This window comes from Vigna umbellata, chromosome 1 (genome assembly GCF_029865625.1).
Source record: "Vigna umbellata cultivar VRB3 chromosome 1, Vumbellata_1.0, whole genome shotgun sequence".
Classification (NCBI taxonomy): Eukaryota; Viridiplantae; Streptophyta; class Magnoliopsida; order Fabales; family Fabaceae; genus Vigna; species Vigna umbellata.
The window spans coordinates 96,416,144-96,432,032 of record NC_142165.1 but is presented as its reverse complement, the minus strand read 5'-3'; the positions used below and the strand labels follow the sequence as shown (position 1 = coordinate 96,432,032).

Sequence of the window (15,889 nt, the reverse complement as noted above, 5' to 3'; positions counted from 1 at the left end):
CATTGGCAAAAATTGTTACTTTCAGGCACAAGTCCACTTGTATTTACTTGGTGTTGGTGTTTCAGTCGAGGTAGAGAGTGGAAAGTGATGGGAGGTGACACCAAGAAGTGGAGAAGAAGCCATTCTTACTTAGGGGACCAAGTTGGACAAGTGTAGAGCCAATCTGTAGAAAAAACACTATGGTAATCGTATACAATTTCCTTGTAATCGATTACAGTGTCAAAGAAGGTGTAAACTTGATTTCTAAGGCATAATTTTAATGGTCTTTGAGTATAGATTCCAACAAAACAAGAATCAAATCATTTGGAGTTCGGTGGAGAAAGTTATGAGCAAAAGAACAAGCAAAGGTCAAAGTTGGCAAAAATATATGAAACGCTAACTTGAAACAATAAACTGTACCAACTCAGATGTCCAAAAATTACAAATTAGTAGTCATTGGAAAGATTTTTGAGTCTAGTTTCTAATAAAAAAGAATCACATCATTTGGAGGTCGGTGGGAAAAGTTATCAGTAAAATAGCCAGCAAAGGTCAAAGTTGACAGCATGTTATCTCACCCAAGTTGCTCACCTCATAAACATTGTTTTTTTCCTCCATCATGGGGTGCCAAAACATCACTTCCCACCACTGAAACACAAGGAACAGCCTAAGACAAGTGCAAAAGTGCCTAAAAGTCACTTCTTTTCCCAATGGTGACCCCTGTTCACCTGACTGAGTACCTGTGTTGGACTTTCTGTACAAATTCCAATTTTCTCTCGGGTAATCGTTTATAGTGTCCTTGTAATCGATTACAGTGTCAAAGAAGGTGTAAACTTGATTTCCAAGGCATAATTTGAAAGGTCTTTGAGTCTAGATTCCAACAAAACAAGAATCAACTCATTTGGAGTTCGGTGGAGAAAGATATGAGCAAAAGAACAAGCAAAGGTCAGAGTTGGCAAAAATATATGAAACGCTAACTTGAAACAATAAACTGTACCAACTCAGATGTCCAAAAATTACAAATTAGTAGTCATTGGAAAGATTTTTGAGTCTAGTTTCTAATAAAAAAAGAATCACATCATTTGGAGGTCGGTGGGAAAAGTTATCAGTAAAATAGCCAGCAAAGGTCAAAGTTGACAGCATGTTATCTCACCCAAGTTGCTCACCTCATAAACATTGTTTCTTTCCTCCATAATGTGGTGCCAAAACATCACTTCCCACCACTGAAACACAAGGAACAGCCTAAGACAAGTGCAAAAGTGCCTAAAAGTCACTTCTTTTTCCAATGGTGACCCTTGTTCACCTGACTGAGTACCTGTGTTGGACTTTCTGTACAAATTCCAATTTTCTCTCGGGTAATCGTTTACAGTGTCCTTGTAATCGATTACATTGTCAAAGAAGGTGTAAACTTGATTTCCAAGGTATAATTTGAAAGGTCTTTGAGTCTAGATTCCAACAAAACAAGAATCAACTCATTTGGAGTTCGGTGGAGAAAGATATGAGCAAAAGAACAAGCAAAGGTGAGAGTTGGCAAAAATATATGAAACACTAACTTGAAACAATAAACTGTACCAACTCAGATGTCCAAAAATTACAAATTAGTAGTCATTGGAAAGATTTTTGAGTCTAGTTTCTAATAAAAAAAGAATCACATCATTTGGAGGTCGGTGGGAAAAGTTATCAGTAAAATAGCAAGCAAAGGTCAAAGTTGACAGCATGTTATCTCACCCAAGTTGCTCACCTCATAAACATTGTTTCTTTCCTCCATCATGGGGTGCCAAAACATCACTTCCCACCACTGAAACACAAGGAACAGCCTAAGACAAGTGCAAAAGTGCCTAAAAGTCACTTCTTTTTCCAATGGTGACCCCTGTTCACCTGACTGAGTACCTGTGTTGGACTTTCTGTACAAATTCCAATTTTCTCTCGGGTAATCGTTTACAGTGTCCTTGTAATCGATTACAGTTGCAAAGAAGGTGTAAACTTGATTTCCAAGGCATAATTTGAAAGGTCTTTGAGTCTAGATTCCAACAAAACAAGAATCAACTCATTTGGAGTTCGGTGGAGAAAGATATGAGCAAAAGAACAAGCAAAGGTGAGAGTTGGCAAAAATATATGAAAAGCTAACTTGAAACAATAAACTGTACCAACTCAGATGTCCAAAAATTACAAATTAGTAATCATTGGAAAGATTTTTGAGTCTAGTTTCTAATAAAAAAAGAATCACATCATTTGGAGGTCGGTGGGAAAAGTTATCAGTATAATAGCAAGCAAAGGTCAAAGTTGACAGCATGTTATCTCACCCAAGTTGCTCATCTCATGAACATTGTTTCTTTCCTCCATCACGGGGTGCCAAAACATCACTTCTCACCCTATACTCACACTTAAACACCAAAATCAAGTTAAAACCATGAGATTTATGCCAATCATACTGGTTTTCACAATGGTCGCCCACGTTAACCTGACTAACTACCTCTGTTGGACTTTTTGTACAAAACCTTAGTTTCTCTCGGGTAATCGTTTAGGAGGGAGTTGTAAACGATTACCACAGCCTTTCTTCAGCACTCTCAGTCATCCCTTGCACAAGTTGCTCCCCCCACTCATGAGGGGTCACTCCACACTCCTTGGGGCATAATCACATCACCAACCACCCTCTCCCACCACTGAAACACCAGAACCAGCCTAAGACAAGTGCAAAAGTGCCTAAAAGTCACTTTTTTTGACAATGGTCACCCCTGTGAATCTGACTGACTACCTGTGTTGGACTTTCTGTACAAAACCTTATTTTCTCTCGGGTAATCGTTTACCCGGCACTTGTAAACGATTACCACATCCTTTTTTCAGCACTCTCAGTCATCCCTTGCACAAGTTGCTCCCCCCACTGATGAGGGGTCACTCCACACTCCTTGGGACACAATCACATCACCAACCACCCTCTCCCACCACTGAAACACCAGGACCAGCCTAAGACAAGTGCAAAAGTGCCTAAAAGTCACTTTTTTTGACAATGGTCACCCCTGTGAATCTGACTGACTACCTGTGTTGGACTTTCTGTACAAAACCTTATTTTCTCTCGGGTAATCGTTTACGAGGGAGTTATAAACGATTACCACAGCCTTTCTTCAGCACTCTTAGTTATCCCTTGCAGAAGTTGCTCCCCCCACTCATGAGGGGTCACTCAACACTCCTTGGCCTCACAGGACATCACCCCCCACTCAAATTATGATTCAAATGAACTGGTTTTCTCATAAGTCACCCATGTTACCCATAATGACCACTCAAACACCAACATCTTACAAACAAGCCTGCAACTTAGCAAACACAAAACTTTACCACATTCTAAAATCCACAAACCCACAACTCATAATAACAATGGTATTCAAAAAGTAAAATGAGACCAACTCAAACAAAAACTCAAATTTTATATCATTCAAATAAATCTGATACATTACACTTTGTTTTCTTAATCTATTTACAATGATTAGAATGATCATTTACTTTCCATTAATCAACTAAATACACATATCACTCATTTTTTATTCTAAGCACTACGGTTACGGTGTATGGAGTCCTAAGTGCTCTTCCCTTGTAACGCATTCGGGATCCAACCCTAACATACGTCTTCAAAGGTTGTTCATTTCCGTCGTCGGACAATGGTCACCGGACCTTGCCATTCAGCACGATAACTTGTACGAAAAACACCACCTTTACGAAAATGGAGGGAGACAACACCACGCACACAGAACAATCACATACAAAGCTAAGTCAAGAGGCACGAAACACGTTCAGGAGACGGGACCTTCACGAGACGGGAACTTCGTTTCCAATGAAACAGAGAAAGGGGTATTTTCGGATTTTCAGTTAAAAGAAGGGTTACAGACTTCCATTTCGAAGGTTTTTATAAAATATTTTTTTTAAACCAAACCAATGAAAATAGGACACGTGGCGTTGTCAAAAAAGTGTTAAGAAATGGTTGTTGGAATATCGCGGTCCTAAATGATATGTTTTCGTAATCTTATCTGTTTTTGTTGTTTTTAAGTGTGGGGGAATTTAAGGATGTGAGCATTTCTTTGAATGAGTACAAGCTACTACTGTTATCTTCGCACTTAATTATGTTTGGCATGATTATTGCAAGTTTGCACAACTTACTAGACAACACATTCATTTCCGATCCTTCAAAATCGCAACCCACGTTGTAGTTTCAGGATTTACTTTTTGCACATAAGCAAGGACAAGCGTGAGAGTAGTTAGAGACACTTATTATACACCAGAACTCCGTCATAACATCCACTCACTTCAAAGTTTGAAGTGTATATAAGTGGTGGCCATCATACATAGTTTCACACCAACAGCCAACACTCGAAGCACACACATGTTTTATTCACTTGTTTCACTTATAATGTTCTTTTAAAACACTCCAAAGTTTCCCAGCCATATGCATCGGTGTGGATTTTTTTACTTGTTCTATTTGATTTGTTTTTTTTCTTTCTCATTTCTAGTTAGAAATATTACACAAAACCAGTACTCGCCGTACATAACAATTCGTCTAATTGTTTTGTTATTATAACAGTGATGAAACTAAATCTAAGATCTCATTTATACTGCCTAAACTCCTGAGCGAATTAATCCTCGTAACAATTTGTTTAGAATGAAAGAGTTTTAGTCATATTCTTGATAACCATATAAATGTATCTTTGAGAAGTTTTTTACAAGTGATTAATTAGAAGAGACATTCTAAAGTGATATCATGATGTATTTTGAGAATGATTCGTTACAAAGACTAAACAATTTTAACCTATGTAACATTAATATTATCTTGAATTCAAAATCTTAATGTTGTATTTGGATGATGTAATTTATGAAAATAATTTATTTATTTAGAAAGGTTAAAATTTTTTAAACTAAAATAATGTGTTTGGACGAAGAAATTAAAAAAAAAATTAAGAATTTAAGAATGTATTTCAAATAAATAAAATAATAGAATTTGAGATTCATTTAAAAAAGGAAATTTAAATTCTACAAGTTGTGGAATTCTTTATTAGTTAGAGTGATAAAAATTCACAGGTCCAAAAAGTCGATTCACATCGACCTTCAACTTGAACTGAAAAATTTCAACGTCTAGTTCAAATCAACTCGACTTAACTATGAGTCTAGACCGACTTGATTTGTCCTTCGGTCAAAATTGACTAGTCTCTATTTATAGTCTGGAGCGACTTGTCTCAACCTTCTATTTGGCCGCCTGAGTTTGACATTCTACCTAAATAAACTCAATTAGAACCTTCAATTTGGTCAATTGAGTTTGACCTGAATAAACTTGGCTTTACTTTCGACTCAAATCATTTAGTCAATTAAGTTTGACATGAATAAACTTGGCTTTACTTTTGGTCCAAACCTACTCAACCTGACCTTCGTGGACTTACTTGATTTGACCTTTGGCTATTGCCAAATTGTCTCAAACTTTAACTGACTTGTCTCAACTGTTAGCTTAAATTTCAGCCAATGTCAACTTATTTCGACCTCTAGCTCAAGTCAATTGGTCTCGACCTTTGGTCATACTAACTTAGCTCAACATTTGATTTTTAATCCCAAGTAATTTTGCACGGGTGACATGCGTATAATTCTATCGTTAATAGTTTGGTTCATTTCCTCTACAATCTTATTGTGTTTATTTGTATTTGAAACTTTTTTCCCAAACACGATGTCATGCTCCTTGCAATAATGCTCAAAAACACTCATTTGTTTGTCGTTGTTATCTAGTGTAACACATTTTAATAATCTATTTATTTCTCTTTTAATGCTTTCATGTAAATGTTTAAACACATTAAGTACTTCGTCTTTGTATTTTAAACAAAAACCCAAGCTTTTCTAAAATTGTCATAAATAAAAGTGATAAAATAAAAGCAACAACTAATTGATTTAGCATAGTATAAATATAAATATGAACTAAATTCAAGATATATGGTCTTACAAAATAAGTGTGAAAATAATTAATAAGATAATTGTAATCCCTCAAAATTTTTAATGTAATTGTATGTCATGACAGTTAAAAAAGAAAAGTAAAAAAAAAGATTACAATAATAAATATTGAAGTTATGCAAGGACTTAAAAGGAGGAGGAAAGGAAGAAATGGAGAAGATAAGGCAAAAGAAAGCAAAAAAAGAGAACGGAAAGAGAAAAGAAAAAATAAAAAAGGAAGGGAGAGAAAAAAAAGAGAATTAGCTCATGTGTAAGAATTTGTCCAACATTTTTCAAATAGAGCTAACAACCAATATTAGTTTCCAAGCAGAGACAAACAATAACAACTTCACCATCAAATACAATTGCAATAGTGATGCAATTGTATAATATCTTTTATTGTTATTATTTCTTCTATTTATTTTGTTTTTCTTAAAAATCCTTTACTCTTTAATAGCGTGTCTCAAATTATTACAGTAGAAATACATGACGTTTTTGTTTGATCTTGACTTGTTACGATCATTACACCTATGATAATCTCTAAACATGTTTCTTTCTCTTTTCTTCCTTTAAGATTGTCATTGACCATGTTAAAAGTTAGTTCTCCATTAGAAGTAGAATTGCTTATAGATACTACTAAAATCTCTTAATTGTCTAATAATACTAGTAATAACAATACTAGTAGCTCATCATGTAACACAATCTTCATAATGATCAACTGATTTACCAGATTTTGGAAACTACTGAAGTGTTGAATCACTAAAGAATCATCGTTGCATTTTAAGTTTACTAGCTTCCTAATAAAGAATATTTTATCCAACTAAGTTTTAGACTAAAACAACTCCTTTAATCTCTTTCTTATAAGTTAGAATCTCACATAATACATGATGACAAAACAAAATTATCTATGCATTATTATATCATGTCAATAATCTTTCTATTTATCTCTTCTTCCAATATCTCTCAAATTTATATTGATTTAAAACATTATTTCTTGATAGAATCACACAAATCTTTACAAAATAAAAAATCTTTTATATAAAATTTCCATTATAAATAATTGATAAAATCCAATTTAATAATACTTTCAAAATCATCACTACCTTCCATCTTTAAAACACAATACAAAGTTCCTAACTAAAGCTTTGATATTAGTTGTTGAAAAAATGACACAAACAACAAGTGAAAATAATTCCTTATTTAAATAATATACAAAACAATGAAATATACTAACTAGAAAAGAGAAAAAATAATAAAAACAACATTCTTTTAATGTAAAAACACTAAATAGAAAAAAAAATTATGAAATATATCACTAATAATAATTTTTTTTGAACTTTCACGAATCATGAGAATGGAACAACCCAGGTTACGGGACAGGGTTTTAATATTCCAAAACCGAGACTTGAACAGAGGGAAGTAGGTTGAATTTACTGGTCCAACCGTATTATGAAAACCAGAGTAAGATGATGAAAGCGTTTAGCTTAGCTTAGCGAGTTGTAGTGTATCTTAATAGAAATAAAGTGATATATGTTTAAAAGATGGATAAGCCGCTTATTCTCCAAGTCTTCCTCAATTTACTACAGAAAAAAATAATCACAGAAGATCATATCCACATTTTGATATTAGCCAAGGATGGAAAACATTTATGTTTATATCCTTTTTCCGAGGGCGATAGTTCTCTCATTTACCTCCAAGTTTGTGAGAATTAGTATAGAATTTTATTGACGTGAAAAATTAAAAAAATTTACTTCCAAATCCACTTTCATTTACCTCTAAATTGACTCAAATAAACGACAAAAAAATTTATCTTCAAATCTTCTCAAATCCCCTCAAATCCACTCAAGAGAACAAGGCCTAGGGTCGGTTCACTTGAACAAATTACACTGTGCATGCGGATTGAGAAGGATGGAATTAAGAATAATTCATGTTCACTTGAACTGATTTGCAATGAAAAGCACATACTGATTTGCGGGATTGCCATCCACTTTTATCTCTGCATCTTAGCAAAGATTTGAAGGAATTTAAGCCCTTTTACTATATTACCCTGTACCTTTTAAATAATTTACTGGTGAGGTTTTTTTTGTTTAAAATAATAATAATAATAATAAATAAAGAATAAAATATCTTCTCTAAATAATAATACTAATAATAGTAATAATAATAAATAAATAATAATAATAGCTAATAATAATAATAGTAATAATAATAATAATAATAACAAATAATAATAATAATAAATAATGATAATAATAATAAAAATGATAAAAACAACAATAATATAAATAATAATAATAATTAATTTTAATATTTTACTCTTTATAAACTTTTCTACAGTTAAATATAACATTAACAATTATCATTTTAAATTACTTTAATAACTAGAGGCATTTTGGTAATCTTCAATTTCTACCAATTAAACTAATTTTTTAAATCTATCACATCAATCAAATCCTACACTAATTCTCACAAACTTTACTTTCAAATCCACTCTCAATTACCCACAAATTAACTCAAAAAGACAACTACAAAATTACCCTCAAATCCACTCAAATCCATTCAAATCATCTCTCCCAAATCATCTTCCCCAAATACATCCAAAAGAACAAAGCCTAACGCTGTGTTCGTTTCAAGCGAATTTACTGTTTAGAGAGATTTGCGAGCGAGGAATTGAGATGTGGTTGGCGTTCGTTTGAGCGGATTGAAGACGATGGAACGCGATGGATTTGCGAGATTGCACGATTTGGACATCTTCATTGAAGTGAGACGATTTGCGGTGATTTAAATGACAATTACATATTTGCCCCGATAAAACAACTGAAATTGAAGGTGTTGTATTCGGTTACGGTGAAGCATGGGTGTTGTATTCAGTTACGCACATAGTATTCGGTTACCTGGGGGAGGGGAAGGAGAAGGAGGAGAGCGAGAAAGAACAACTTGAGGGGAGAACGAAGAGAAACGGTTGGAGGAGGTTCGGAAGAAGACGGAAGCAATCTGGAGGGGCGGCAGCGGAGGAATGAAGAAGGTCTTGAAAAGGTTGGGAAAGATGGAATGAAGAAACGGCGACAGGCGTGAGAATGAGAGTGTAAGTACGTTCTGCACAAAACCGAAGAGCACGACAGACAGCGAACCAGTGCCGCCCTTTCCATCACTGCTTAGCTTCTCTTTTCTTCCCTTTCCAATCCACGTTACGTATCAAACAACACAATCCCCAACCCCTACCCTTCTTCCGTCTAAATATATCATCACCTTCAATGAAAATATCCTTGCTTCTTCCAACTTCTAAAACTATTATCTTTTCTTATAAAATAAATAATTATAGATTTAAATAAATCATTTTGGTATTGTAATGTTAATTTAGTTTTAAAAGAAATATAAAATAAAACGTGTGATTTCAAATTATCTGTTGAAAAAAAATCACAAGAAATGTTTTCTTTAACATGTCTCTTTAAAACAAAAGGAATAGCATCAACACTTCCTCAAGTATACCACATATCACATTCTCAATGACTATTTTTTTCTCAAACTAAGAAAATGTCTTTTAAGAAACAACTATGTATTTTAGTTTTATTCTTATACTTTATTTCCATTAAAAAAGGAAAAGCAAAAGAACGAAAATGAAATCATTTAAATATTTATAATTAGTTTTTATCATTCAAAAGGGCAGCCAATTTTAAAAATTATTTATAATTTTTGTCTCTTTATAAACATTTTTACAATTAAATATAACATTAATAAATAATATTTTATATTACTTTTATAATTAGGAGCATTTTGGTAATCTTTAATTTCTACCAATTAAACTAATTTTTTAAATCTATCACATCAATCAAATCATACACTAATTCTCACAAACTTTACTTTCAAATCTACTCTCAATTACCCACAAATTCACTCAAAATAACAATTAAAAAATTATCCTCAAATCCACTCAAATTTCCATAAATCATCTTCTCCAAATACACCTAAAAGAACAAAGCCTAAGTAAGGAGTATAGTCCAATCAAATCTAAAATGTAACGTACTTGTAATAATAATAGTAATTTATTAGCATTTTAGAAATATATTAATTAATTAATTATTTGATATGTGTAAAGACTTGAAAAGCTAAACATGTGAGAAGAAGATTCCTTACAAAAACGGCATGAATATATTTATGCGTATGCTAGTTGAACACGACTCTGTGAAAACAAAATGCATAAAATGGATGTGGTCGGAGCAGAGTAGGTTAGGGTTAATAATAAGAATAGCACAGTGGGAAAGAAGGGAGTGAGGGCACATAATGAAGATTGGCATTAGCCTGTAGAGCAAGCGCCACGTGTAAACAGAACAGAACAACAATAGTTGAATAGAAAAGGCCCAAACCCAAAAACCTCGCCCACTGGTGACGTGTACAGGTAATCGTAGCCTCCCTATATAACCCTCCTCTTTTCCGACCCATTCTTTTTCGTTCTCATCCATTTCTCTCCTCTTCTCGCGTCTCACTTTCCACCGATTCACTTCTACACACTCACTCACTCTCTCCGATTACACCACCGCGCCGCGTAACCGTTTAGGGTTTCTTCTCCCAACCTCGCTCCTCTCTGGATCTTACTCACTTCCCCTCCTACGTTTCGATTCGCAAAATCCGGTTGCTTCTCCTGTCTTGGCTCGAGATCCGGGCCAAGAACAGAAGAATCCGATTCCTGTTTGCACTTTGTAGTCACTGGTTCGTCTTCTTTACTTGTTTATCTTTCTCTTTTTTCGTTTTTGTTTCCGTTTTTTATTTGATTTGCTATAGTTTTTCTCATGTGATTCATTGGCATGCTTATGTTTGGTATATTTGGTATTGAAAGTAAAACGATAGGCTCTGTTTGTTTGGCGTTGATATTTTTAAGTGACCTTGGCGAAGACGGAAATGCTTTATGATTACGGATGTGCTTTATTTTTTTTTTCTTTTTCTATCCGTTATTATTTCTTGCAGTTTGTAATAAATAAGTTGGTGTTAATCGAGAATATTCGATATTTAGTATTTGGTTATGAGCATTGTTTAGTTGAGAGTGGTTTTCAATTCGTTGCGAAATTGCCGTTGTTTTGAACTGAAGCGCGCTTAGTGTATCGTTGTGAAGTGATGGGATTAACTGGTGAAAGAGCATGTCTATAGGTTTGGCTTGTTTTTGGATCTTTGTTTAAATGGCTTCGAGCGAGGGGTTTCTGACGGACGGGCAGAGGGAAATGCTAAAAATTGCGAGCCAAAATGCGGAGAATCTGTCTTCGTCTCCAAAATCCCCGTCGTCCTTGATTTCCGACCATCATGTGAAAGCCCCAGCTGGTGGTAAGGCACAAACCTCTGGGATAGCTGTGAGGCATGTGCGTCGGTCACACTCAGGGAAGTATGGGCGGGTGAAGAAAGGTGAGTTAATGTCCTTTACATGTTTTGTTTTGAGTGGATTAGCATGCTATGTGTATCACGGGTACGCTTGCTCTGTTGAGTTAATTACATCATATATAGGCTTAGACTTTTGAATATTTACTCAGTAAAAGAGGTCAACAGGTCTGGGTTTTTGAATTATTTGTGGGATTTAGCTTGCTTGAGAGATGATTAATTTTTAATTTTTTGATGCTGCGCATGTTTATTTTTTCTTGGCTAATACTTAATTGTTTGCTAGTCCTTGTTAAAAATTTTGTAATTATGGCTGTAGGTTGGTAAGTATTAATTTTAAAAGTATTAGGATCTAGCTGCTGTGGTTTAGCCTTCCTTATGGGGCCCGATTGACAAAAGAAAGTTTTTTTGAACTTTATGCACAAATTTTAAAAGTGAGGTGCCTAGTTGACTATGTTACTTGCTTCCAGGAGCCAGTCTTTTATATTGTGAGGAGACATGAATGCAACTCAACAATAAAATATCATTAGATTTTAACATTGAATAAATATATTGCAATTACATTCAAATGTTACTAAATTCCTCCTACATTTATTTATTGCATCTTATTTTGATAAACTTTTGTATACCTTGTGCTTTTTATTCATATCTTTAGCTTTTGACCTACACTCTAATACAAACTACAAAATCATAAGCTGGAGCTTCTGAAATAAAGAATGAGACTTTCACAATTTTGTAATTTTAGAATAAATTACAGCCAATGATACTTGTGCTTAAAAAGGGGTTTTGCTGGTATCTTCGTCTTGATACAATATTTATTTCCTTTCCCTTCTGCAGAATTTGGGGCTGATCTCATTTTACTTCTGTTAATTAATTAAAATTTCCAACAGCACTGGCCTCAACTATCTCAGCTTATAGTTTTACTTGTTTGGATTATGCTTACTTTTAGAAATTTATCATTTTCCCCGGATTTCTTGGAAGTTTTTTGTGGAGAAAAGTATTACTTTCGTAGAAATAAGTTTTCCCTGACATTCAGTAATATCTTTGGTATGAATAGAATTACAAAATGTTACCTATATTGACTTTCATTAACTAAGTAAAAAGAAAAGTGGCCTGCATGAAATGACCGAGTGAACTCTTTTTTTTTCCTGCATAAAATGTATTTCTTTTAATTTTATGTTGAAGATCATGATATCAGTTGGTGTGATTTGAGCCTTTCCTTGCTTGCAGCTTTCTTTTGCAGTATCAATATCTGATGATAGAATCTGCTTTTGGGTTTATTATGGTCTTCATTTGGTAATTTAATTCTCTTTATCTTGGGGATGCAGATGGTGCTGGTGGTAAGGGCACTTGGGGGAAATTGCTTGATACTGATGTTGTTTCTCACATAGATCGGAATGATCCAAATTATGACAGCGGCGAGGTAAACTTCTTTCTATGTTTTGTTGGTTGTTTGTGACAACATTTATGATACAAAATTAGATGCTTGGAAATTTGATAAATGCTTGTAGTAGTAGAACTTTAGTTCCCTCATTCCTTTTTCCTTAATTTCTTTTAAACTGTATTTGATTCCTGCTTTACTTTTTCCAATTTTTGCGTGGATATTACCAATGGATTGCATAAATAAGCTCACAACACAAATTTGTTTACATACTCTTACTATTTACAGGAACCCTATCAACTAGTTGGATCTACTGTTACTGACCCCTTGGATGAATTCAAGAAAGCAGTGGTATCCATCATAGAGGAATATTTCAGTAATGGGGATGTGGAATTGGCAGCATCCGACCTCAGAGAACTTGGCTCAAGTGAATATTATCCATACTTCATTAAACGCCTTGTGTCCTTGGCAATGGACAGACACGATAAGGAGAAAGAAATGGCTTCTGTTCTACTTTCTGCATTGTATGCTGACGTCATCAGCCCTGCACAGATCAGGGATGGGTTTTTTATTCTTCTTGAATCTGCTGATGATCTTGCTGTGGATATACTGGATGCAGTTGATATCCTTGCATTATTCTTGGCACGGGCTGTTGTTGATGACATTCTTCCTCCAGCCTTTCTTGCCAGGGCAATGAAGGCTCTTCCAGATTCTTCCAAGGGAGTTCAGGTAATCCAGACAGCTGAAAAGAGTTATCTCTCAGCTCCACACCATGCAGAGCTTGTGGAAAGGCGATGGGGTGGTAGCACTCATATAACTGTTGAAGAAGTGAAGAAGAAGATAACTGATTTACTTAGAGAATATGTGGATAGTGGTGACACATTGGAAGCCTGTAGGTGTATACGTGAGTTGGGGGTTTCATTCTTCCATCATGAGGTTGTTAAGAGGGCTTTGGTACTTGCCATGGAGATTCGTTCAGCAGAACCCCTAATGTTAAAATTATTAAAAGAAGCAGCAGAAGAAGGACTTGTTAGTTCCAGCCAAATGGTGAAGGGTTTTTCTCGTTTAGCAGAATCCCTAGATGATCTTGCTCTTGATATTCCATCAGCTAAGGCACTGTTTCAGTCATTTGTCCCCAAGGCAATATCTGAAGGATGGCTTGATGCTTCACTTACCAAACCTGCAACTGAAGATGGTGAAATACAAGTTGAAGACGAGGAGGTGAGGAAGTACAAAAAGGAATGTGTAACTATGATTCATGAGTATTTTCTTTCTGATGACATCCCTGAACTGATTCGAAGTCTTGAAGATCTTGGAGCCCCTGAATATAACCCGATATTTTTGAAGAAGTTAATTACTCTGGCTATGGACCGAAAGAACAGAGAAAAGGAAATGGCATCTGTACTTCTATCCGCACTTCACATAGAGATATTCTCAACTGAGGATATAGTTAATGGTTTTGTCATGCTTCTGGAAACTGCGGAAGATACAGCACTGGATATACTGGACGCTTCAAATGAGCTTGCTCTGTTTTTAGCTCGGGCTGTTATTGACGATGTATTGGCCCCGCTGAATTTGGAAGAAATTGGCAGCAGGTTGCCACCAAAATGCAGCGGTAGTGAAACTGTGCGTATGGCTCGGTCACTCATAGCTGCTCGTCATGCTGGAGAGAGGCTGTTGAGATGCTGGGGTGGAGGCACGGGATGGGCTGTGGAGGATGCGAAGGACAAGATCATGAAGCTCTTGGAAGAGTACGAAAGTGGAGGGGTTGTCAGTGAAGCTTGCCAATGTATCCGTGACCTGGGAATGCCTTTCTTTAACCACGAGGTAGTGAAGAAAGCATTGATTATGGCCATGGAGAAAAAGAATGATCGAATGCTAGATCTGCTGCAGGAGTGCTATAGTGAGGGCCTGATCACCATTAATCAGATGACTAAAGGTTTCACCCGAATAAAGGATGGTCTTGATGATCTGGCTCTGGACATTCCAAACGCAAAGGAGAAATTTGGCTTCTACGTGGAGCATGCTCAGTCGAAGGGCTGGCTTCTACCATCATTTGACTCGCCTACTACAGATGCCTAAATTTATCATCCCGGGCACCAGCTTTTGAGGACGTTTGTGTCTTGTTGTTTCTCTCATGTATGTTGTCCTTTAGCTCCCCACTGAGTAGTGAGTTTGGGTGATGGATAAATTTGGGACACTTGGACTTCTTCTGGTAATCCTTTTTTAATGTTCTTTTCACTTACTCTTTTTACCCCCCGAATCATCTCACCGACAGAGTTACTTATTATCTCAGCCATTGTATAAAGTTGGTCTTATTCCATTAACAGCTCCTTAGGATGATGATGATGATGATGCATCAAGAGGTAATTTAGAAGGGCATATATTGTATTTTTCAGCACCGATCTCGTTTTTTCATGTAGTCAAATCTTCGGCTATTGCATCGTGGCGGTAGAAATTGTGTTTAAATTGATTTTTGTCCAAAATGATTGTAGGACTGCATCAGTAAATAAGTTATTAAAGTATGTTATTTTTCTTTAGACACAAGATATTAGAAGAGGGACTTTCGCAGAACAATCAAAATTCATCTTATTACGTAATTATTAAAATCGATTTTTGTATTGTATCTATTCATGTCTCATTATAATGCTAACGATACTGTAGGTATACAATAATACAATTAATGTTTTAGTAAGCAGCTATCAATGTACTAATGCGGCTATTAAGTCACTATCACCGATCAGAAGAGAATTTCTGTTGGAAAGACATCTTTGAGACATTCCCACTCTTTGACCTTAAACATGGAGGAAAAGCTAAAACATTAAATTCTTAATAAGCACTATGAAAGACCCTTAACACATTCCTGGTCTTACAGTTGAATCATTTTCACCAACACTTTACGAAAAAAGCTTGTTCAATGTCTTTCAAGACTTGTTATAAAATTATGATTCGAATAGTATAAATAAAAACGGCAAATGATTAGTTTAATTTCATTAATTGTACCTAGAGTTATAATTTCATTTTTAAAAGAACTTCTAAATTCCAAAATTATAATTCTAATCTCCAATTCCTTTCTTTTGTGTATAAGGTGTACTTAGCTTCCAAATTAAAGTGTCTACATTCGCAAAAATCTAAAAAAAAGACTCGTTTTTCGTAATCGACTTGTAATGGCCTTATTTTAAATCGTAACTGTTTCTTACGGCATATAAATAGGAA

The 15,889-nt window shown here is 35.0% G+C and overlaps 1 protein-coding gene across 1 annotated transcript; it reads left to right on the top strand.

Annotated features, from left to right (window-relative positions):
- Positions 1-10,324: 10,324 nt before the first annotated feature.
- On the top strand, positions 10,325-15,071 carry LOC124846205 (MA3 DOMAIN-CONTAINING TRANSLATION REGULATORY FACTOR 1-like). The gene is made up of 4 exons (XM_047323422.2): positions 10,325-10,638; positions 11,074-11,322; positions 12,621-12,715; positions 12,962-15,071. Exons 2-4 carry the CDS (start codon positions 11,103-11,105, stop codon positions 14,753-14,755), a joined length of 2,109 nt encoding a protein of 702 aa, XP_047179378.1. The 5' UTR covers positions 10,325-10,638; positions 11,074-11,102; the 3' UTR covers positions 14,756-15,071.
- Positions 15,072-15,889: the final 818 nt, after the last annotated feature.